The following is a 22,244-nucleotide window of genomic DNA, read 5'->3' on the forward strand; positions in this document are numbered from 1 at the left end:
CGTTTGTCTGTGGATGGTACGCAGTGGTGAACTTGTGATTGGTCTTGCAAGAACGAAGAATGTCGTCGACCACTTTAGACAGGAAGCAGCGGCCGCGGTCCGTGATTAACTGACGAGGAGCACCGTGGCGCAGGATGACGTCGTGAAGAAGGAAATCGGCTACATCAGTAGCACAGCTGGTGGGAAGTGCTCGTGTAACAGCGTACCGCGTTGCGTAGTCAGTAGCGACTGCAACCCATCGATTGCCAGTGGTTGACATGGGAAAAGGCCCTAGAAGATCGAGTCCCACCCGGAAAAATGGTTCATCAGGGATGTCGAGGGGCTGAAGGCTGCCAGCAGGCAGTAGGGCAGGAGTCTTGCGTCGCTGGCAGTGGTCACAAGCCGCAACGTACTGTCGCACAGAACGGTAGAGACCAGGCCAAAAGAAGCGCCTACGGATGCGATCATACGTGCGTGACACGCCTAGGTGTCCGGCCGTCGGTGCATCGTGAAGCTGGCGCAAAACAGTAGAGCGAAGATGCGCGGGGACAACAAGCAAGAGCTCAGCGCCGTCAGGCCGGGCGTTGTAGCGGTGTAAGGTGTCATTGTGGAGCGCAAACATCCGTAGGGAAGGGTCAGGGTGTGGCGAGTTGAGACCGTCTATAATAGGCCGCAAAGATGAGTCGCGGCGCTGTTCGTCAGCTATGTGGGCGAAGTCTGTAATGGCCAGAACAAAGGTGTCAGATTCATCTTCCAGTGTATCAGGGGGATCGACCGGGTATCGTGACAAGCAGTCAGCGTCTTGGTGAAGCCGTCCAGATTTGTAGAAAACAGAAAATGAGTACTCTTGCAAGCGGAGTGCCCAACGGCCAAGGCGACCAGTGGGATCCTTGAGCGAGGAGAGCCAGCAAAGCGCATGGTGGTCTGTAATAACTGAAAAGTGCCTGCCATACAGGTACGGACGGAATTTTGCGATGGCCCAGACGAGTGCTAAGCACTCGCGTTCTGTGATAGAGTAATTTTGCTCCGATGGCGACAGAAGGCGGCTTGCATAGGCGACCACGCGGTGGAGGCCGTGCTGCTGTTGTGCAAGGACGGCGCCTATACCGTGGCCAGTGGCGTCGGTACGAACGTCCGTGCTGGCTGACGGGTCGAAATGTGCTAGAACAGGTGAGTTCGTTAGGATGGCAACGAGCGATGAAAAGGCGTCCGCTTGGTCACGACCCCAAGTGAAAACGACGTCCTTCTTGAGTAGGCCAGTTAGAGGGCGGGCCACTTCCGCGAAGTTCTGGACAAAACGACGGAAGTATGAACACAGGCCAAGAAACCTGCGGACATCCTTGGCCGACCGTGGAGTAGGGAACTGACTAACCGCGCGGACTTTGTCAGGGTCTGGCTGCACGCCTGCAGCGTCAACAAGGTGGCCGAGAACGCAGATTTGACGGTGCCCAAAGCGACATTTCGACGAGTTAAGCTGAAGACGAGCGCGGCGAAAAACATCAAGGACGGTGGACAGGCGAGTGAGATGGCTCTCAAACGTAGTCGAAAAAACGATAACATCGTCCAGGTAGCAAAGGCATATGGACCACTTGATGCCTCGAAGAAGAGAGTCCATCATGCGCTCGAAAGTAGCAGGGGCGTTACATAGGCCAAAAGGCATCACTTTAAATTGATAGAGGCCATCAGGAGTCACGAAGGCGGTCTTCTCGCGGTCTTGGTCGTCCACAGCGATTTGCCAGTATCCTGAGCGCAGGTCGATGGAAGAGAAATATCTGGCGCCGTGCAAGTAGTCCAGCGCGTCATCAATACGCGGGAGAGGATACACATCCTTCTTGGTAATCTGGTTAAGGTGGCGGTAGTCTACACAGAATCTCCAGCTATTGTCCTTCTTTTTCACGAGTACGACGGGAGAGGCCCAAGGACTGCATGAGGGTTCAATTATGCCTTTGCCCAGCATTTTCTCCACTTCCTGTTGGATGACAGCACGCTCCGGAGCTGACACACGGTAAGGCCGTCGGTGAATAGGACTCGCATCGCCGGTATGAATGCGGTGGGTGACGACGGAAGTCTGGCCCAAAGGACGGTCGCCAAAGTCAAAGATATCCTGGTAGGAAACCAGCACGCGGCGAAGGGCAGCGGACTGTGCCAGAGCGAGGTCTCCTGATATCATGCGGGCGAAGTGGTCGCAGGACGAACCTGACTGCGATGACGGCGGTGAAAAATCCGGTGGAGGTTCTGTGGTCAAGGCAGAAACCGTGTGGCCGGCCAATGGGGTCAGATGAGCGAGTGATATGCCGCGAGGAAGAACTTGCGTCGAGTAGCCAAAATTGAGGATGGGAAAGGCGGTGCCGTTGTTTCTAACTGTCACCACCGTATAGGGTAGCGCGACGTTGCGTGTCATGGCGACCTCAGGAATAGGGCAGGCAACGTAGTCGCCGTCGGGTAGGGGCGGAAAGGCTGACAGCTGGACGTATATTGCGGCTTGCGGAGGCAGTCGAAGAAACTCGACGGAGCGTAGCCGGGGTGGGCCGGCATCAACGTTGTCGGGGCACGAAGGAAGTTCTAGCCGGAGAAGGCCCGCGGAGCAGTCGATAAGGGCAGCGTGAGTGGACAGAAAGTCGATTCACAAGATGAGGTCATGGGGGCACTGTTCTAGAACAGCAAAAAGAACAGATGTGTGGCGACCAGAAATAGTGATGCGTGCAGTGCACATTCCAAGTACGGCAGGTGTACTCCCGTCGGCTACTCGGACGGTAGGTGAAGTCGCGGGCGTCAGGACTTTCTGGAGGCGGCGCCGGAGGCTCGAGCTCATTACAGAAATTTGTGCGCCGGTATCAACAAGAGCGGTAACTGCCACACCATCAACCAGAACTTCAAGAAGGTTGCATCGGGTATAAGGGACAATCAGAGGATTTTCAGGCCGGGTCGTAAATGCAGCGTCACCTCCGGGGGCTGCACTGGCTAGTTTTCCGAGAGGCGGCCAAAGGGAGACCGAGAGCGGCGAGGTTGGGGCGAGCGGGACTGACGGCGCTGGGGCGATGGTGAGCGGCTGATCCGGTTTTCCCTAGGAGGACGTTCAGCACTTGAGGCCTCAGGACGGAACGACGGGGCATATGGTGCATGGTCCGGGCGATTGTAAGTGTTTGGGCGATAGGACGTGGGCCAGCGGCTGCGGCAATGGCGGTCGATGTGTCCAATCCGAGAGCACGTGAAGCAGATGGGCCGGTCATCAGGTGTGCGCCAATCGGCTGGATTTCGATAACGTGGCCTGAAGGTCGTGTTCGGTCTTGCAGCAGCGATGACAGGGGCGACCGGGTTGGTAGCAGTATGACCGTTATCAAAGGTGGGTAAAATGCCCATATTCGCGACCTCTTGGCGAACCACGGCCTGAATTAGCGAAATCGGAGCCAGGTTGTTGCTTTGCATACCGTCATGAGGTGTAACGGGTGCCATGGCCTCGAGTTCTCGACGGACGATCCTGGTGACGTTTTCTGGAGCTTGCGCTTGCCGAAGCGTGGCTAAACCTTCGCAGGAGGACGTGGCAGCCGTATTAGGAAGTCGGTCGAAGCGGTGAGTGATACGTTGACTTTTGGCCAGCTCAAAACGACGACATTCAGCGATGACCGACTCCACCGTTGAGCAGTTCTTACACAGTAGCAGATTGAATGCGTCGTCGGCTATGCCTTTCAGTACGTGGCCCACTTTGTCCACTTCAGGCATGTCCTTGTCGACCTTGTTGCACAGAGACAACACGTCCTGAATATACGAGATGTACGGCTCCGTAGACGTCTGAGCACGAACTGCGAGCTCCTGCTTGGCCGCTAGTTGTCGTGCGATAGGTCTCCCAAATAGATCGCGTAATTTCTGCTTACAGACGTCCCAACTCGTCAGATCTGCCTCATGCGTCTCGAACCAGAGTAGCGCAGTGCCCCGCAAATAGAAGATGAGATTCGCCAGCATTATGGTCGGGTCCCACTTGTTAGTGCGGCTGACGCGCTCATACATTGCCAGCCATGCATCGACGTCCACGCCGCTGGTGCCGTTGAATGTCCCGGGATCACGAGGGTGCAAGAGAATGACCGGTGACGGGTCTTGGTCACACTGGGTCGCTTGGTCGGTCATTGTGGTGGCAGCAACGCGCCGTCCGCTGCGAAGATCCAGTTCCCGGTGTTGTAGCGAGCGTACCCCGCACCTCCACCAAAGATGTTACGGGGAGAATATATATAGAATGGATATATTTACAGGGTAAGGCGCACAACGCTGCAGCAATCGTTCAGGGGAGCGCGTGCACACCAGAAAAACCACCCGTCGTCGTCGTCATCGTCCAAGCACCGACCACAGGATCGCCGCTCGTGACAATATGTATTCGTGTAAGAGCCACACTATTTTTTTTCGCAATCTTAAAGAGGTGTGCTCAGTAAATGGGGGTAGGCCATTACGGTTTCATTTTTCTGGCGGTTTGTTGATGCACGATTTCTTTCTCCAAAAAGAGCTACCGCTGCTGGTGGCTGTTTATAGTCCTCAATACAGTTCCTGTCACCACTACTCAGATTCGGCTAAGTAGCACACTCATTGATAGTCGATATCGGGGCCCTACATGGTGTGAGATATGACTCTGACGTCAAATCTTTTCACAGCGATGCCCGAAATATGACACGTGCTCAGGGTCCGACATCATGCAAACAAGCTGCGACGCTCTCTTCAGCCTTCGAATTATTTATTTCAACATTGTTCTTCGAATACTGGACTGGCTAGTTTGCAATCCGGCCCTTAGTCGAGTATACACGGCATTACAAGTTCTGTAATCGAATGCACCGCTCCATGCCCGATAGGCCTGGACAGTCACGATGTTTCTTATCGCAAGATTGTACTATCGTCCACTGTTGGTTGTCCAACTTGCACCGCGGACAGACACACCATAGACGAAAATATGACAATCCGCAAGGTGGAGTGTAGCGTTCAAGACAGGGCAAAACGTCATCCGGCCGACTTGTATCAAGAAGCTAGAAAGGAAACACATACAGGTTTTTGACAAAGCTTAAAAACGCATTCTATAATTTGCGGTAGCAGTATTTGCAGGAAACGCGAAGTACAACAGTATTTGCAAGCCGCGAAGCCCAAGGCGCCGGTATGGGCACTGGCGGTACAAGTGGTCAGCTTCACTGCAGTGGAAGCACAGAGGCCGGTGATCGGGTCTGTGCCAAACGTCCGACTTCCGAGTGGGCGTGCGTCTGTCGTCGACGTAATGAACCGATTGCTCCGAGCGATGGGCAACTAGAGCGGCATGAGCAAAGGGCGGCGGCGTGCGATATCGGCTGCGCCAACTGAAGTGACACTGTATAAGAAGAACACGAACGAACAGCGGCGGAGTGGGAGCAGGACGCTTTAAGGTTTCCACGTAGATCGCACGATGGTATTCAGGAGGTACTGCCGCAGCGTTATCAGGAGGCAAGGTGTCACGGAGTGCCTGGTGCAGTTAGTCCTTGATAATACTTGCTATGGAGCTTACCGTAGGGTGCGGTATTACGGCGGCCTTTTGCAACTCTTCAAGCAGATATGCAGTCACTGTGCTTTCCTGTACCGGTTGGGGCGGTTTGAACGGAAGCGCTGATCATACCGGTTCATGTGTCGACGACTTCCGGGGACAGGAGGGGTCTGCAACATCCGTGAGGGCGCGTACCCAGCTCCTCCACCATTTTGTCACAAGCCTTCAGAAGTAGGCTTGTGGCTTTACTGAACCGTAGAACAGTTGGCTCCTGGAAAACGCGTCCGTCGGGGCTGGCTCTCGAGCAGGGAAGATGATGATGATGATATCCTCAACAGATGGCTCGTACCCACTCCGGGGGATTGGCCAAGAATTTGGCACCTGAACTTCTAGATATGGTTTCTGAAACTACAGTTACTGTGCAATTCAATAATCAGAACTGGCAGATTAATTTTCCTAAACTGCACAATTTATAATATTAATGCCATGCATTAAAAACTGAAATGTCTCTCAGAGAATTGTAAAAGTCGGGATTTAAAATTTTATTCGTTTTGTTGACTGAATGAAACCACAAACAGCATCAAATACGTCCCTGTGGCTAAAGCCAAATACCGAGGCACCGCAAGTGAGTACTGTTTTTGATGTTAAATGTACCCCTAATTTAGCAAGCGGAATTTCAAGAAGTCTTTTTCTTTGCATTTTATACCGACAAGCTATTAAAAAATCGCGTTCTACGTTTTCTATTTCTAGACAGAATGGCGATATCGCCAGACCAGCCCTGTGTAAATATAGGTGTAGCGGTCGGACGCGGCAGCGTAATTTTGCGATTATTACTTTCGATTGTCTTGATGGACACCAATGTATTTTCCACGAAAACTCTAGGTGCTGAAATTCAGCCCATGATGTTATTGTTTCAAGGATATCTCTACGAATTGAAAATTTCCGTTATCTGATCGCTGTTATTTGTGCCACCACTGGAAGGACCGATATTATCGGTCCAATGAATCGGCTATTTCATTGAAATGTAATCCGCAGTGTCCTGGTACCCATAATAATAACTAGTGATAGAAACATCTTTAGAGCTGGTGAATTGGTTGAAGCTGTAAGCGCAGTACAGACAGAAAGGGAATCCGTTATAATAACCGCACAGGGTTCATTTAAAGGGAGTTTTCGCATAGCTAGAATCATTGCTAAGAGCTCAGCTTCAAATACGGGAGTAAAATCTGGCATTCTCAAGGAGAATGACCAGCCAAGGGAGAAAATGCCTACGCCCGCCTTATCGTCGTTCACGGAAGCGTCAGTGGCTATTATGTTAATTGTGTGTACCGGTGCCCACAAAATAGCTCGGAACGCCAGACCGGTGGCCGCTCGTCGGCGGAGCACACCCGCGGAAACATTCAGCCTTGGTCTGCGCGTGCGCGGCATCCCTAGCAAGCAAGCCTCGGTCCCTAGTGCATCTAGATAGGCGTTGCCTTGCGCGCTTGTGCAATTATATTCCGAGCCGCATTTACTAGTTATGAATAAGAGCAGAAGTTTGACTGTAACACGACAGCTGCTTTAACAAGGATGACTGCATGCTGTAATAAAAGTTTTCAAAATGACATCAGACGGTGTATTCCAACACGCCAATTTCATGCAGAGGAATTAATTTTATGCCTACGGCACTATATTAAAGTTATCTTCAATGCTTCTCAGTCACAATGAACATCGCATAGTGTGCTATTCATTTACAAAATCTGGCCGCTTCGTTGCACTTTTAGTACGCAAACATTTGATCGCGTGTCTGCGTTGGTTGGCGCACACATCATTCAATTTCTTGTTCAGTGTGGTGACGCGCTGCTAATCAAGGGGGTATTCAGCTGTGTGAGTTAAGTGCGTATGAAAAAAAAAAAAAAAAAAAAAAAAACGTTGATTGGGGGTCGCATATCGATTGCTAAGACGACTTTGGCGGCGAAAGCTTTAATGCATTGACATCATTTCATTTGCAAATGTTTGTTTATGTTGGTTAATTAATAAAATAACTATTAATTTGTCGTATTTCGTTTTAATTGTTTTCTTACTTGCTGTTACAGAGTCTTTAATTGATACTTATTACTTTGTACTGCTCCTTGGGACTCTTAATTAGTGTTAATTTGGCGTGACCAGTCTTATCACGGAGTCTCGAATTGATGTTAAGTATATAGTCTCTATTACTGTTCGCAACCCTTAATTACAATAACCCGAATTATTCCTAGTTACTTAGTAATTCACTTTAGTATGCTTTAATAAAGGTGTCGTATGATGTCTGTGTATTCGCCTTGTTAATTACTCTAATTACATTTATTTAGTCTTTCGAACTCTTCAAGTACTCGTAATTATTTTTAGTTACTTGGTGCTAAATTCACTTTTACATGCTTTATTGAACGGTAGAGGTGTAGTATGCCGCTTTCTGATTTTTGCTACCGCAAGTGTTGTCGACGATGGTCACCATCCCGCGAATAATGAACCAGTTAAGCGTCTTGCTTTAAAAGGCGCCGATGCCCATTAACGCACGAGCGCTCATCGCGCGCACACAGTGTTTTAGAGACCGCATCCATACCTGTGACAGCGCTAAAAGGCACCCAACGCTATTCTCTTGGAGCAAGGCAACACCTATTTAGATGCACTGGGGAGCGAGGCGAGCTTGCTAGGGAGACCGCGCATGCGCATACCCTGGCACTACTTTATCGCCGCGCCGGTGAAAAAGTAATGCCAGGGTGTGCATCAGCATAAACGTGCACGTCGTGACTGGCTGGCATGGAGCTCATAATATGTTAAATAATATTGGAGATAGGACTGCTCCTTAGGGACACCGCGAGTCTGTTTGAATTTAGACGAAGAGCAGCCATCCCTAAAACAATAGAATTCTCTTGATCTCAAAAATTGTGCCAACCACGCAATAATATATTTTGGAGTCATATGCTTTAGCTATGTCTGATGTCACTAAAGCGGCATATTGTCTTCTTTTTTCTAGCAAGTTGTATGCGGCTCTCTAAATAAGCATGGGCACACCAAATAGAGCAGTCACCTCTGAAACCTACTTGATTTGTATTTAATAATAAATTATCTGACATCCAGACAGTAATTCTCTAATGTAGAACCCTCTCTATGAGTTTGACCATATTAGAAGTAAGAGAGATAGGTCTGATATTTTCTATAGTGTAACCTAAGCCTTGTTTTTTAGGCGTTGTTTAGAGAATAGTTTATAATGCTTAGCAGATCACAAGGCACAGTAACTACATTAAAGTCTGACGCTATGACTGGTTTTTGCAAGTTATATGACATAGGACGACATGAATCTACGCTCAAGGTCTTTAGCAATCTGTTCTAGTGAGGTTGCCATTTCATCAGACGATAGAGGTACATAGTCAATATTAATTGGTGATGGCAGAATTTTGCGATTTCGTATATATCTAAACAGCGCTTTTTGTTTTTAGGATTTGAAAGGAAATCATTGTGTTTCCTATCATAATATTCTTTAGATTGAGCGACTGAGCCTTTAAATACAGCGGCGTGAACAGCCCAATTTTGGGGGGACTCGTTATAAAGTAGTTGCTTCCAAGCTGCCTTTCTTCGTCTGTAGTCTCGTGTACAGTCCGGATTCCACCAAGGTCTATGAGAGGATCTCTTGGCAGACTCAACAATAAATTCAGCTTCTTTGTATGATCGTTTGATTACAGCACAAATTTTCATAGGTTTAGTTTCTTCGCGGTCTTCAGAATGGTGAGCCAAATGTGCTTTTGAATCATTTTTACGAATACTCGGATCTGAGAGCACTATGGTATTAACAGGCAAGCAATTTCAAATATTATTGGACAGTGTTGGTGACACAGTCCAAGGCTGCCCAGGATGAACAATTTTGCTTTCAGGAGACATATGTTTATATTAAATATTCACCTTGAGACTAACTCTATTACTAATGAAGAATGCTAAGCCTCCGCCTTTCGATGGACGGTCCAATCGGAAGTTATTTATATGAAAATATTGATGTGTTGAAAGCCATGTTTCTTGCAGTGCAATAATATCCGGGGAGGATTTCGATGCCAAATACAATAAATCTATTATGGAATTGATCGGCAATGAAGAATTTTGAGGAATCCTATGGTTGCGAAAGGATTGACTCAGTACCTGTCTCACTTAAAATGCTGTATTCTAAGAAATGGTTCTTTGTAAGGTTGTCTTTCAGGTATTTTTTTGGTCTTTGAGTGTATAAGTGTAGTGGCTGTTTTCGACAAAGGGGATCTATGTCCATTTCATGTGAGCTTTGTGCATCCTAATTGGTGCCTTCACTGTGATTCTTGTTTACATCAACAGATGGTTTTGATCATCTTCGGACGTGAGTTTAGAAGCTACATCTTCATTTGATGGTCGTGGACACTCAGTAGTTTGTGCCATCTGGTTAGCTAGGATTTGTGACAAGGACTCGCAAAGGTTTCCAGCTAGGCGCTTCATGGCCTTCTCCATTGCCCTTTCGACAGCATCAGCAATAGAAGTTGAGACGCATCCGTGGCCATTGTATGACGGGCTGTGACAGCTGCGTATCCCTGTGATCTAGCCTGCATTTCAGCTATGGCTTCTTGACGGGAACAACGTCTTCGTTCAACGATTTCTAGGATTTGTATTGCTCATGCCCTTGCCGAGCAATTCAAATAACCAGCAGAGTGGCCTTCATTGCAGAGGCTGCACTTTTCTTCCTTGCTGATGCAATCGCTTGAATTGTGTTCGTCACCACAAACTCGGCACCTGGGAGCAGACGTACATCCTTTCATAGTGTGTCCGTAACGCCAACACTTTACCCATTGGATAGGACGAGGCCCTAGGGGCTAATTTCTGTTGGTCTATCTGTCCCAGCAAATGTTAGAATGACCGATTCAGTAGTAATTTTGTTCTGGTCTACCACACGTCCACACCTGCTGGTGAAAACATCTCTAATATTTCTGTTGGTGTCATGTTCACATCAACGCCACGCACAAGCCCTTTCACACACGCGAAGTGAGGTGGAATGAATGGGCTTACCGGATTGGAAGCAAACATAGAATACCTCCTCTGCCGAACTAGCGAACCTCTGTGATATTCAGGAAATGGGCTGTCGCCGATCGCAGTTCCGCCTGAATTGCTTTCGGGTTCTTAATCCGTATGATGCCATCATTGGTTAGGATGATAGCCACGGGAACTGATGTGACGCCATTGTGCAGAAACAAATCCACAGGTAAATCCTGCCAGGGAATAGAGGCGGACCGGAGAAAAGCCCCTGGCGACGAAAATGGCATCTGTCTGGTCTTATTAGCAAAAATGCACTTATTATACAACAATACTCTACTAAAACGAACAAAAACGAGACAGCAACACCCAGAGCTATGAGAGCGCAGAACGAAACGCGGTCTTCTTTATTCTTTTTGGTTCGAGCCACTCTTGCCCTCTAAGCACTACCGACAGGTATGATGTGTGCCTAGATATAGAGGCATAAAATGCAATGTAGCTCCAGACGAATGTGCCACGTCAGCAATTTCCGAATATACCGACAAAAACATAGCCAGCCCTCCCAAAGACCTAAATCCTTTCTTGCGCCATGAGTTGCGGAAATATTGGCAAAGGCAGTAAGTGTCAAATAAGCTACATATGATCAAACCACGAATAGGGATGTGGATATCAGAGAAAAGACTCAAGAAAGTGCTTCTTTGCAGACTAAGGATAGGATGTACCTATGGAAGACTCTCCTTACTGGCAGTTATCCTCCGACGTGTGATAGGTGTGGCGACATTCTTACAGTCCTCCATGTTCTTGTCCAGTGTCCTGAAATAGAAGGCCAACGTTAAACGCACTTTTATCGCGCATGTCCCTCTTCACGAGCATTATTTCTGAACCATGAGTCGCTTTGATTTTAAAACAGTCTGAAAGTTTTTAGCTGATGTAAATCATCTGGCCAGGTTATATGCAGTGCGCTGTAGTGCAAGATGTTTTACAACACGTGCCTCTCAGCCCTTGAGGACCATCGCCTAACGAAATCTTTATGCTGTCCACTCCATTCATAATACGCCATGGGGCTCTTTGGCCATGGCATCTTAGGCCTCGCGCCAATAAAAAAAAAACGCATATTATTATTATTTCTGTTCTAAAGATCACGTTTGTTTGCAAGCACCAGCCTACATACGTCTGCTTTTACCCTTAGTGTGTCTAGATGGTCTGTTTATTCTAGAGTAATTTTACTCTCTCTCTTCAATTTGAGAGAAATCTGAGGCCTCATCAACCTATGGTCACTGCACTTTACCCTACCCAACACTTCTATATTCTGCATTATGCTGAGCTCGGCCCCAACCAGTTCTTCTAACCTTACAAAGGAGGCCAACCTAACTCTAGAAGGTTAGTCTGTTAAACGTTGTTCAGTTTCCAGAGATTATTTTTATTAGAACCTTCTGCCGCCTTGCAGGCCTGACCACCGCATTGATCAGGTGCTCCCCAAATTCTGGGGTATTCCGTGCCAAAACCACGATGTCATTATCAGGCCGGTCGCAGTAAGGTACTCCTCCGGAATAATTTGGGCCGCCTGAGCTTATTGAACGTGCCCCTAAATTTAGGTACACGAGCGTTTTTGCATTTCGCCCCCATCAAAGTACGGCCACCATGCACGCCCGGGATCGAACCCGCGACCTCGAGCATACTACCGCTATGGTAGTATGCTTTGAGCACTATTCTTTCGCAATCGTAAAGAGCTGCTGCTATGAAACGGGGGTGTGCCATTACGGTCTAAATTTTCTGGCGGTTTGTTGAATTCTTTGTCCAATATATGCTTTCATAATGCATGTATTTATTCACGCTAAGATGCTGGTGGCTGTCTATAGTCCTCAATGCAGTCCTTGTCACCGCTGCTCAGATACTATCCATCGGTGCCCTACATGAAATGTGACTGTGACGTCAAAGCTTTCCACAGCGATGTCCATTCCAAGAGTATGCAGACAAGCTGCGACGCTCTCAAAAACCCTCATTTTTTCATGTGTTTTAGTGCATCATACGAGATTCGTAGTTTGTTTCTCCGGCGTCCACTCTGAGCTAAACAAGGCATTTTGTTTATATCTGGGGATAATTAAGGGCATGATATGGGTAATCTGTAGGCAGTGTTCCAAATGGATGGTTTAAATGCGCGTTTTCTAGTAGAATACGTATGCAAGTGGTCCATTGCCCATACGGATTTTTGACCAAGCTCCGCAGTTGAAAAACGCATTCTATAAATCGCTGTAGCAGTATTTGCAGAAAACGGGCCAGGATGCCTATATTTAATAATTTAAGCATAATTTCTTACTGCAGTTATGCCGCGTGACAACCCAAACAAATGAAAAAAAAATGCAAAGCAGGCGACAAAGCTGTTTGGGAATGTCTTCATTTCGAACTGTTATAATTCCATGGAGATAAATGTGCACCCTTTGTATGCCACTCTCCTTTTTCTTTTAATATAAGCCAATATAAGTATGTTTGCTGTGTCGTAACATAACTTCATATAGTGTATGTGCCCATAAGCCTTCAATACTACAGAACTCTCATGAATTCTTGTGAACCCAACACCCGGAGTGACATTTAATTTCAATCCGTGCAGGAGTTCGGTTCTCGAGCCGTTTTCCATGCGAGTCCCGGAGCCACCAGACGTCCTCGTATTGCCAGCTGAAGCAGGTGAGTGCATCCATGTCTTGGCTGTCAGCAGTAGTCTTATTTGTTGTGATTCATAATGAATGAATACCTTTGCGCCGGCGACATACAACTCCTTCGGAGTGAAAGAATAACAGCGCGAAAAGACAAGGACGAGAACACACATGCGTGCTGTCGTCCTTGTCTTTTCGCGCTGTTATTCTTTCACTCCGAAGGAGTTGTATGTCGCCGGCGCAAAGGTATTCGTCCACTATGAATTCCAACGCGCTAGCGCAAATGCGCGGGCAGCCCCGATCGGCGTGAAAAAGAAAGGAAACAAAAGAAGTACGGGCACCTGCCCACGCAGGTACCCGTGGAGACGCGAGAAGAGACTTTGCGGAAAAAACCGCAAAGTCTCATCTTGTCCCCCACTACGCCCGAGTGGCGGCCCTCGTCTTTCGAACCCCATGGGCGCTGCGGCGTGCAAATCCTTGCCGGCTCCCAGGATTCGATCGTGGGCTTCGAACCCCATGGGCGCTGCGGCTCTTCGCGTTGCCGGCTCCCAGGATTCGAACGTGGGCCCTTTCGAGTGCGAGCTCGACACTCTACCCACTCGGCTAACGTAGCGGCACGGTTATCGCCTTACGAAAGGCCACCAGCAGCGTGAGCCTGCTTATCGCCCGGGTGAGGGGGACAAGTGCGTGCTACGTCAACGCTTACGTTCGCTTATCGTCGAAGGGAATACTGACGCGATATCTGCGTAGCAAGCTGTTCGCTGGTATTCCCAGGAAGAGAAGCGGCGATTTGCGCATGTGCGAGCCACCCACAATGATACGTTCCAATCAATGCACGGAGGCGGCGTTTTTATTGAAATTATGCGAATATTTACAAAAACAAACAACTTGCTTAGAGCATTGTTTCGCAACCTGTTCCGGCTGGCTGTTACCTTCGGCAATCAAGAAGGAGAACATTGCTGGAAACGTCACGAAGTTAGTAGGGGCTGTTGGTGTAGAAGCAGTGTCCTATTCCTACCTCAGGTAGGAATACGCAGTTCAGCGTTTCTAACTAGAACGACAGCCGCCTCACTGAGATCAAACCTCTTTCATGCAGCCAGCGCAGACCGCTTGAAGGAGTAGCATAACATTGTCGTTGAAACTGGGTGTTGCCGCTGCATGTATAACCTCCGGTAAGGGAACATGCGATACAGGGACAAATTTTCGACAAGACTGCTAAGGACTGTAACAGATTTCTGGGCCTGTCGTACGTTGAGATACGCATGCATCTTGGCAGTTTCATCGTCTGATGTAACAACGGTAAACTATCTGAATCTGTGCAGGTGTGCATGGAGTTGGATCCTCGAGCCAGTCTCCCGTGTTAGTCCCGGCGCCGCCAGATCATCGAGGTGCGTGTAATCTTTATCCATCACGGTTCGCGGGCGGCTTGCGCAATGCGTTTTCCCGCGGTAAAGAGCTCTAACAATAATGAACTGTCGCACACTGAGCAATGCACAGTAAAGTGCCACGAGACACATCGTGGAATCGCTGCCGCGATTCACAACATTTCTGCGAACATTAAGTGGTCGCGCGCGAAGGAAGTATTATGCAACGCTTTTAAACGATCATTGGTGTAGTAAAATATCTTCGGTATTTTTGCGGAGTGGCGCAGCCTTTCCGAACTATGACAGATACAATGTAGAAGCGCCCGCAGTAGCCTGCATTCTGGAAGGAACAGCGCGGTTATTCAGTAGGGTGTAGGTGAACGATTTTATGAAACTGGCAGCCCAATGAATTGCAATTATGTACATTACGACGGACAAATTTCCGTCCAAGCTTGCGGTGCGGTGACATGGCACGAAGTTGCAGCTCAGCTTCATAGCGAATTGCAGTGTAGTCTGGCCAGCGTTACTGGTTCATACAAGCTCAACCATATGTTATGGGTTCAATTAATGATTCCACATATATACCATAAGGAACTTCCCCTATGCTCCCCTCTACCGGTTTGCCAATTGACGTCTCCGCCATCGGTCATCATCTAGTGATCACCGTCTGGATGCGCCTTTCACTATGCACGAGCTCGACGCTGCGATATCTGCTTCCCGCCAGTCATCTTGTCCAGGACCAGATCGGATCGCATACGATTTGTCATCTTGGTGTGAAAGCTCGAGAAATTCTCATGTCGCTCTACAACTATACTTGGGAATCAGCGACTGTGCCTGAGAATTGGAAGTGCAGTCGTCTTGTGGCTCTGCTGAAACCCTGGAAATGCCCGCATTGGTAAAGTAATGGAGCAGATGGTACTGAACAGACTGGAATGACTACTCGAGAGAAGTGGTGGATTTCCTGATTTTATCCGAAGAGGCTAATCGTCCACTGACGGTGTGATTGACCTAGTATCTTCTGTGCAACAGGAGAAAAGACGCCGTCGTTTGGTATGTGCAATATTTCTGGATACTCAAGGATACAATGTGTATTCGATTCTTCAAGCGCTTGAATATATCGGAGTTAGTAGCCGGATGTATGCGTAGCCGCACCATTTTCATGTCCACTACGGAGGGCGAGACTGATAGACATGACGTTAGCAGGGTGGCGTACTTAGCTCCATATTTTATACTGGTGGGTCATGCAGACAAGCTACCTGACACAACGCATATCAGCACGTACGCGGATGACAATTGTATCGGAGGTCGCACGTCTACAAGTGCATGCAAGGCTTCAACGTGCGGCTACCGTCACGGCGAAGGACATGCGCCGTAGAGGCCTGCAACTCTCAGCTAGTGAGTGTGTAGTGCGGGAATTCACGCGTAAATCAATGTCGCAGTATCCCATCGTTGTCGACGAAACGGCACTTTAGTCACCGACGACAGATTTATTAATGTGATAATACACCGCAATCTTTCTTGGACAAAATATGTAACTGGGCTTAGGGCTACACTGACAAACTTCATACACGTTCATCGTGTTATATCTGGACTGAGATGGGGTTGCTCCAAGTTCAGGCATTTTTTGTGGGCTACAGCATGTAACATGGGGTCAGCTTGTATGCGCACGCTGGAGAGTCTTGAGGCACAAGCATTGCCTTGGCTACACGGGCTCGCCCATTCGGCCTGTACAGGTCTTCTGAACACGTGCGAATCTATCTTCGCCTGGTTGCCAGACACTCATACCAACCTTGACTGTGCTTTTTCTAAAGCAATTGCATGCCACCAACATCCTCAAGACCACTATTGAGGCTTCAAATACCGGGTGTTGGAGATTTATACGAAGAATGCTTATTAACGCTGCTGACGCATTCCAAAGAAACTGCGCTCACGAAGATTGACGCAGCTACGTCAACTAACGTTCAGACCCGACGTATTCTACCGAGAACCTATGCAAGACTGGATCGCCATAGGAAAACGAGGAGTGCACCAAGTCACGAAAGTCATCAACGACTGTTGGAGAGCTGCAAGGCAACTTAAATGTCCTAATAATGAAAGAGGCAGCTTTACGAGAATTATTGAACAATTGGTAGAGGACGAGCAACTTGAATCGGAACTCGAAAGCGTGTACAGGTCAATGGGCGATACTCAAGCGCTTGGGCCAAGCAGTGAACGCGAAACTCGTAACCAGAACAGTGACTTTAGAACTACTAGAAAGCTTCCGAAACTGGAGATCAACAAATTCGATGGAGGTGCTCTTTTTGGGATCTACCTAGAAGTTCCCAATATCTGTAACGGCACATCGTTCTACCTCCCTGACTCAACGCCTTCGTGAAAAAGACACCAGTCTTCAACTTGCACATGATGCCTGCATGAATGACAGTATAGATGTTCTGATTGTTCCAGTAGTAGTCAGATCCAATAAGAACACTAAATAACGGACTGACTGTCATAGCAACACTGTTTGGTTGGACTTTGCAAGCAGGGTCCTGTAGAAAGTTTCGAAAGTGTCACAGAAACTAACACCTCCAACGTGATAAACGTCGTTGTGCGAACCAGAAGCCTTCATGAAGACATTTAAAAACATCTCGAAGCGTTTTGGAATGTGGAACACATGGGAATACTGCCTGAAAAAGATACTACAACGTCAGACATACTTATTCCAGAATTTAAGCGAACTGTTAAGAAAATTGATGGGAGTTCGCTTCCCCTGGAAGGATGACGCTGTTGAACTAGACCTCATGAAGAAAATGGCTTTGCGGAACAAGTACCCAGTAACGAAGGTCTCGGACCTGTTTACCACACAGGGCAGTTATCAACAAAGACACGCATGTTTGACGCCTCTTGCAGCAGCCCTGGCAGACTGTCTTTAAACGATGTTTTGCGTGCAGGACCTGATTTGATTCCACCGGTCATCGAGCTTCTTTTAAAGTTCCGAACCTACAACATTGCAGTTACAGCTGACATTGGGAAGGCCTTTTTGCAAATTCATGTTGCTGAAGTAGACCGCAATTCATTTCGGTAATTTTGGTACGAAAGTCCTCTGACACTAGGAAAAGAATTGCCAAGATAAGTAATATGGAGGATGAATCGTGTACCATTCGTAGCTGCATCAAGCCCGTTCCTTCATTTTGAGAATACAAAAGGGGAAGATCAATGTATGACCAGCCGACGACTTTCTTGGTCTGCAATAATGCAGCTAAAGTCATAATGCACAACGATTTCTACAAGCATGCAGCATCTCAGTGAAGCAGACTAACGACGATATTTGGTTAACGGTTCTTAAAATCAAGATACTTGGAGTTCTGACATGTACGGGTTTGATACTTCCGAATTTATGCAACTCGTGGCATACCCTGGCAACGATAAAAAGGAATGTATTAAAGACAGCAGCTCAGATTTATGACCAATGTGGCTTTCTTTCTCCGTTCATAGTGAAAGCCAAATTAATCTTCCAAAAGTTGTAGAAGATAAAGCTGCATAGGGATGACCATCTTCCAATTGGAATATGTGACTCTTCGGAAAGATGGTGAAACGATCTTCGTCTTCCACGTAGAATCGCTACTGCATAAGCTTCGTGCAAACCATGCTTTTTCAGATGCACGAACAGAGATAAAGAATTCAATAGTTACGACAATAGTGGCAACACTGAAAATGTTAATGCTTCCGCAATTAGAACTGTTAGCAGCTCTGACGGCAGCAGGGCTGTGCAGAGAGACAAATCGGCAGACTGCGAAACGCACTTCTGGTCTGACTCAGACATTGATAAATGGAAGCCTTTCGTATCGAACAGAGTAAAAGAAATACAAGCCCTGAGTGGCTGCCTAGGCAACACTTGTTTTGGCCAATTGAGAAGAAACAAGGACATTGCAAGTGACAACCGAAACAACCTCTCCTGTATTAACAATCTTACCAAGAGCTTGGATATTCCGCTTCGTTCAAAACGCAAGGATAACAGGACCAGTGTTAACTATTGAAACAGAAAGAGCAGAGAAATCTTGGATCTCTAAGATACAAGAAATTGCGTTTGGCGAAGGATACGCGTCTAATACTACCTTAATGAAATTTGCTCCTTACAAAGATGAAGGCAACTTGATCAGAGTGGGCGGAACACTTCAGAATTCACGAACAACGAGAAGCATCTTATTCTTCTTCCGGCAGAGCGAGAATTCACCCGACAACGGTCTCACGTACAAAAGAGCATCAAAAGACTCTGGCAGTCAGTTCGACACGAACGTGGGCTGCAGTACTTCAGAAAGCATAGAATATAAATGGAAGTTTACAGCGAAACGTTCGCCATGGTGGGGTGGTTTCTGGGAAAGACTCATACGCACAGTCAAGACAGCCCTACGAAAAGCTTTGCAAAGCACGCTTCTGAACTTCGTCGAATTACAGACGAATCACTGGTGAACTCACGTACATTGACAACAATATCGACTCAACTTCAAATACCTGGAATTACGAAGAAATCCCACGTTTCTACCATTGGCTTGACGCCACCACGGCTACATTTCATAGGCGGCGATTTCAATTGGACCTCAAATCAACATCTACGGTTGCGAACGTTCAAAGGTTCCCTAGCCAGCATTGGCAGGCAACCACTGTCGGAGGACGCTATCGTCGGCCCACATGGCCCGAACAATGCGTGCAACTAAAGGGCTCTTTACGTTTCTGCAAGACACGAAGTTAGACGAGCGGCTATAATAGGGCTACCGTCTAATGTACATAAGCACTCAACACACTTGGCATCATCGTCCTCCTCCTTCCGTAGCACACTAGCTATAGTCGACCTCTCCGTATTAACCCGTCTTCTTCTCATTCATGTACTCACATTCTGACGAGAAACCCCATGCCTAGGTATAGCATGATGTCGATGAGCCGACGCTGGCCAATGGAGTACTGCGCTGCCTGTGTCCTAGTCTGCTCTTTGGTCCGTGTGAAGCTTTGCCCTGCAAGCGTAGTTGAAAGGTCGGTCTATAGTGGCAGTTATACAACGATGCCTCACAATTACACATTGCACACATCGCTCCCTTCACCGTCTGTTTCCACCGCGTTATCTCCATCCCTGTTTGCCCCATAATGCCCTTTTGTACAGCAACTTTTCTGTCACACTGCATATCTCTCCTGGAACTGTAAGTGATGTTCCATGAAACTCAAAATTTCATGCGCGGTGCAGTTCAGATGTAATGCCCGGGAAACTTGTACCGCCTCAGTCACATGTGGGTGTGCACCTGACGTCCATTGCCGGAATCTGCAGCCTTACTCAAAGAGTGGAGCTAATCAATTCACGGACCAAGATGCTCCGGCAATTGAACACCATTGTGAACGCAATGCCATCAATTCTAGCAAGCAGAACGACACGACACCAACGCTACCATTGGCATCCCATTCGACCTACAGGTCCTTGCGTCGAAGAGGCCGCAGCTAGAACACAGACAAGCAGTCCTGCAAGCATGCGAGTGCAACGAACCTCTTACAACGTAATTCCCTTGTTCAGCCTAACACGCTATTGTAGTCGATGAAATGGGGGTAGGCGAGGTTTGTACGGACAAACCAAAACTAGTCAAACGCGCATCCATGTTGTGCACTACGGAGCCAGGTTACCTCAGTCGTCTAGCGGTGCCTTCACGTCCCTTCCTTACTGTGTCGCTTATGTGCCGCCGATTCCAGCACCGTGAAGTCTAGCTAGTGACATAATGCGAGGACGCTGGTTCTTTCACCAGGCACCAGTGTCCACGGCATCCTCGTAAGCAGGCTTTGGAGCCAAGCTAGGGAACAAGTGATCGCACTACTCGGACGCATTTTCACTTTTTGCGTTCGATCATGGATGCCATGCGAAATTTCTTTCCGTGGGATATTTATCGTGCTTAGATTTATGTTTGCGCAAACCGCCGCTTCTCTGCCTGCGAGCGTCGGCGAACAGCCATCTACGATAAACGAACACCGGTCGTGCGCATGCGTCGACGTAGCACGCACTTTTCCCCCTCACCCGGGCGATAAGGACGCTCACGCTGCTGGTCGCCTTTCGTAAGGCGATAACCGTGCCGCTACGTTAGCCGAGTGGGTAGAGTGTCGAGCTCGCACTCGAAAGGGCCCACGTTCGAATCCTGGGAGCCGGCAACGCGAAGAGCCGCAGCGCCCATGGGGTTCGAAGCCCACGATCGAATCCTGGGAGCCGGCAAGGATTTGCACGCCGCAGCGCCCATGGGGTTCGAAAGACGAGGGCCGCCACTCGGGCGTAGTGGGGGACAAGACGAGACTTTGCGGTTTTTTCCGCAAAGTCTCTTCTCGCGTCTCCACGGGTACCTGCGTGGGCAGGTGCCCGTACTTCTTTTGTTTCCTTTCTTTTTTCACGCCTATCGGGGCTGCCCGCGACTTTGCGCATGCTTGTCGCGCTAGTTAAAATTCGTAGTGCACGAATACCTTTGCGCCAGCGACATACAACTCCTTCGAAGTGTAAGAATAACAGCACGAAAAGGGCACACACACATGCGTGCTGTCGTCCTTGTCTTTCGCGCGCTGTTATTCTTTCACTCCGAAGGAGTTGTATGTCGCTGGCGCAAAGGTATTCGTGCACTATGAATGGCAACAAATAAGCCTTCACATCAACTACTGGCCATGTTCATGATTCACTGTGTGGTAATTCAAACTAGCGTGACGCTCTTTGACAGTACACGCACCGCCCAAGACGCCCGTGAAACGTGTAGAACACGGCTGCACTCACCTGCTTCAGCTGGCGATACGAGGACGTCTGGGGGCGCCGGGACTCACACGGAAAACGGCTCGGGAACCCAACTCCACACACTCCTGCACAGGTTGAAATTGCATGTTTTGTACAGCTCCGTGGGTCCCTCCGGGTGTTGGGTTCATATTCATATCAGTTCAGTGTCATGGAAAGTTTGTGGACACACAGAGTATGAAGTGCCTTGGCAATATGTTTCGACACAGCAAACCTATTAATATTGGCTTTATTAAAAGACAAAAGAGAGTGGCATACAAAGGGTGCGTACTTATCCCCATGAAATTATCGAGAAACAGACATTCCCAAATCGCTCGCCCTTCGGAGCCACCAAACAGTTTTGTCTCCCTGCCTTGCATATTTTTTTTTCATTCGCTTGGGTTGTCATGCAGCGTAACCTAAGTATGAAATTATGCTTAAATATAATCATCCTGACCCGTTTGCTATATACTGTGAAAAATCTGTACGGACAATGGACCAGTTGCATACGTATTCTACTATAAAATGCGCATTTAAACCAGGTAATTGGTACATTGCCTACAGATTACCCATTTCATGCCCCTAATTATTCACAAATATAAACAAAATACGAAACGAGGGTTTAGTAGTTGTCTGAAACACTTGCATTAAAGGCAGGAAAGTGAATGTACCGCAACGCATTGCGCTTAAAATTATCTCGTGCTATTGCTTTAGGAGTCAGGGAAAGATTTCGATTGGCGGCAGTATGACTCCCTGGAATGCTCCAATGAATACCTTTCTACAACGACTGTAATGAACCTACACAGAATATTTACATAGTTCACCGAGGATACCGGGGGGGGGGGGGGGGGAAGAACTAAATGCCGTATATAACGCATAATAATTGGGAGAAAGAGACTAATCAGCAACCTAAAAAGTTCAAATTTTCGATACATGCCACCAAAGAGTGCCCCTCATTTTTTTGAAATATGAACATCTGCTGTTCTTTCTCCTGCTGGGATACAATTAAT

The 22,244-nt window shown here is 47.9% G+C and overlaps 2 protein-coding genes across 2 annotated transcripts in view; one reads left to right on the plus strand and one right to left on the minus strand.

Annotated features, from left to right (window-relative positions):
• LOC119433586 (uncharacterized) overlaps positions 1–22,244 on the plus strand; it is a 62,719-nt gene that overhangs the window by 11,619 nt on the left and 28,856 nt on the right. The window contains exons 2-3 of the mRNA XM_037700842.2: positions 13,071–13,144; positions 14,436–14,501. Of these exons, the coding sequence (XP_037556770.2) occupies positions 13,071–13,144; positions 14,436–14,501 (140 nt within the window). The remainder of the gene's footprint in view (positions 1–13,070; positions 13,145–14,435; positions 14,502–22,244) is intronic.
• The window catches only part of LOC119432387 (uncharacterized), a 38,299-nt gene continuing 27,218 nt past the window's right edge, over positions 11,164–22,244 (minus strand). Inside the window, exons 3-5 of the mRNA XM_037699554.2 lie at positions 21,241–21,323; positions 19,348–19,465; positions 11,164–11,275 (exon numbers count right to left, since the gene is read on the minus strand). Coding sequence (XP_037555482.1) covers positions 19,370–19,465; positions 21,241–21,323 — 179 coding nt within the window. The 3' untranslated portion in view covers positions 11,164–11,275; positions 19,348–19,369. The remainder of the gene's footprint in view (positions 11,276–19,347; positions 19,466–21,240; positions 21,324–22,244) is intronic.

This window comes from Dermacentor silvarum, chromosome 11 (genome assembly GCF_013339745.2).
Source record: "Dermacentor silvarum isolate Dsil-2018 chromosome 11, BIME_Dsil_1.4, whole genome shotgun sequence".
Taxonomy (NCBI): domain Eukaryota; kingdom Metazoa; phylum Arthropoda; class Arachnida; order Ixodida; family Ixodidae; genus Dermacentor; species Dermacentor silvarum.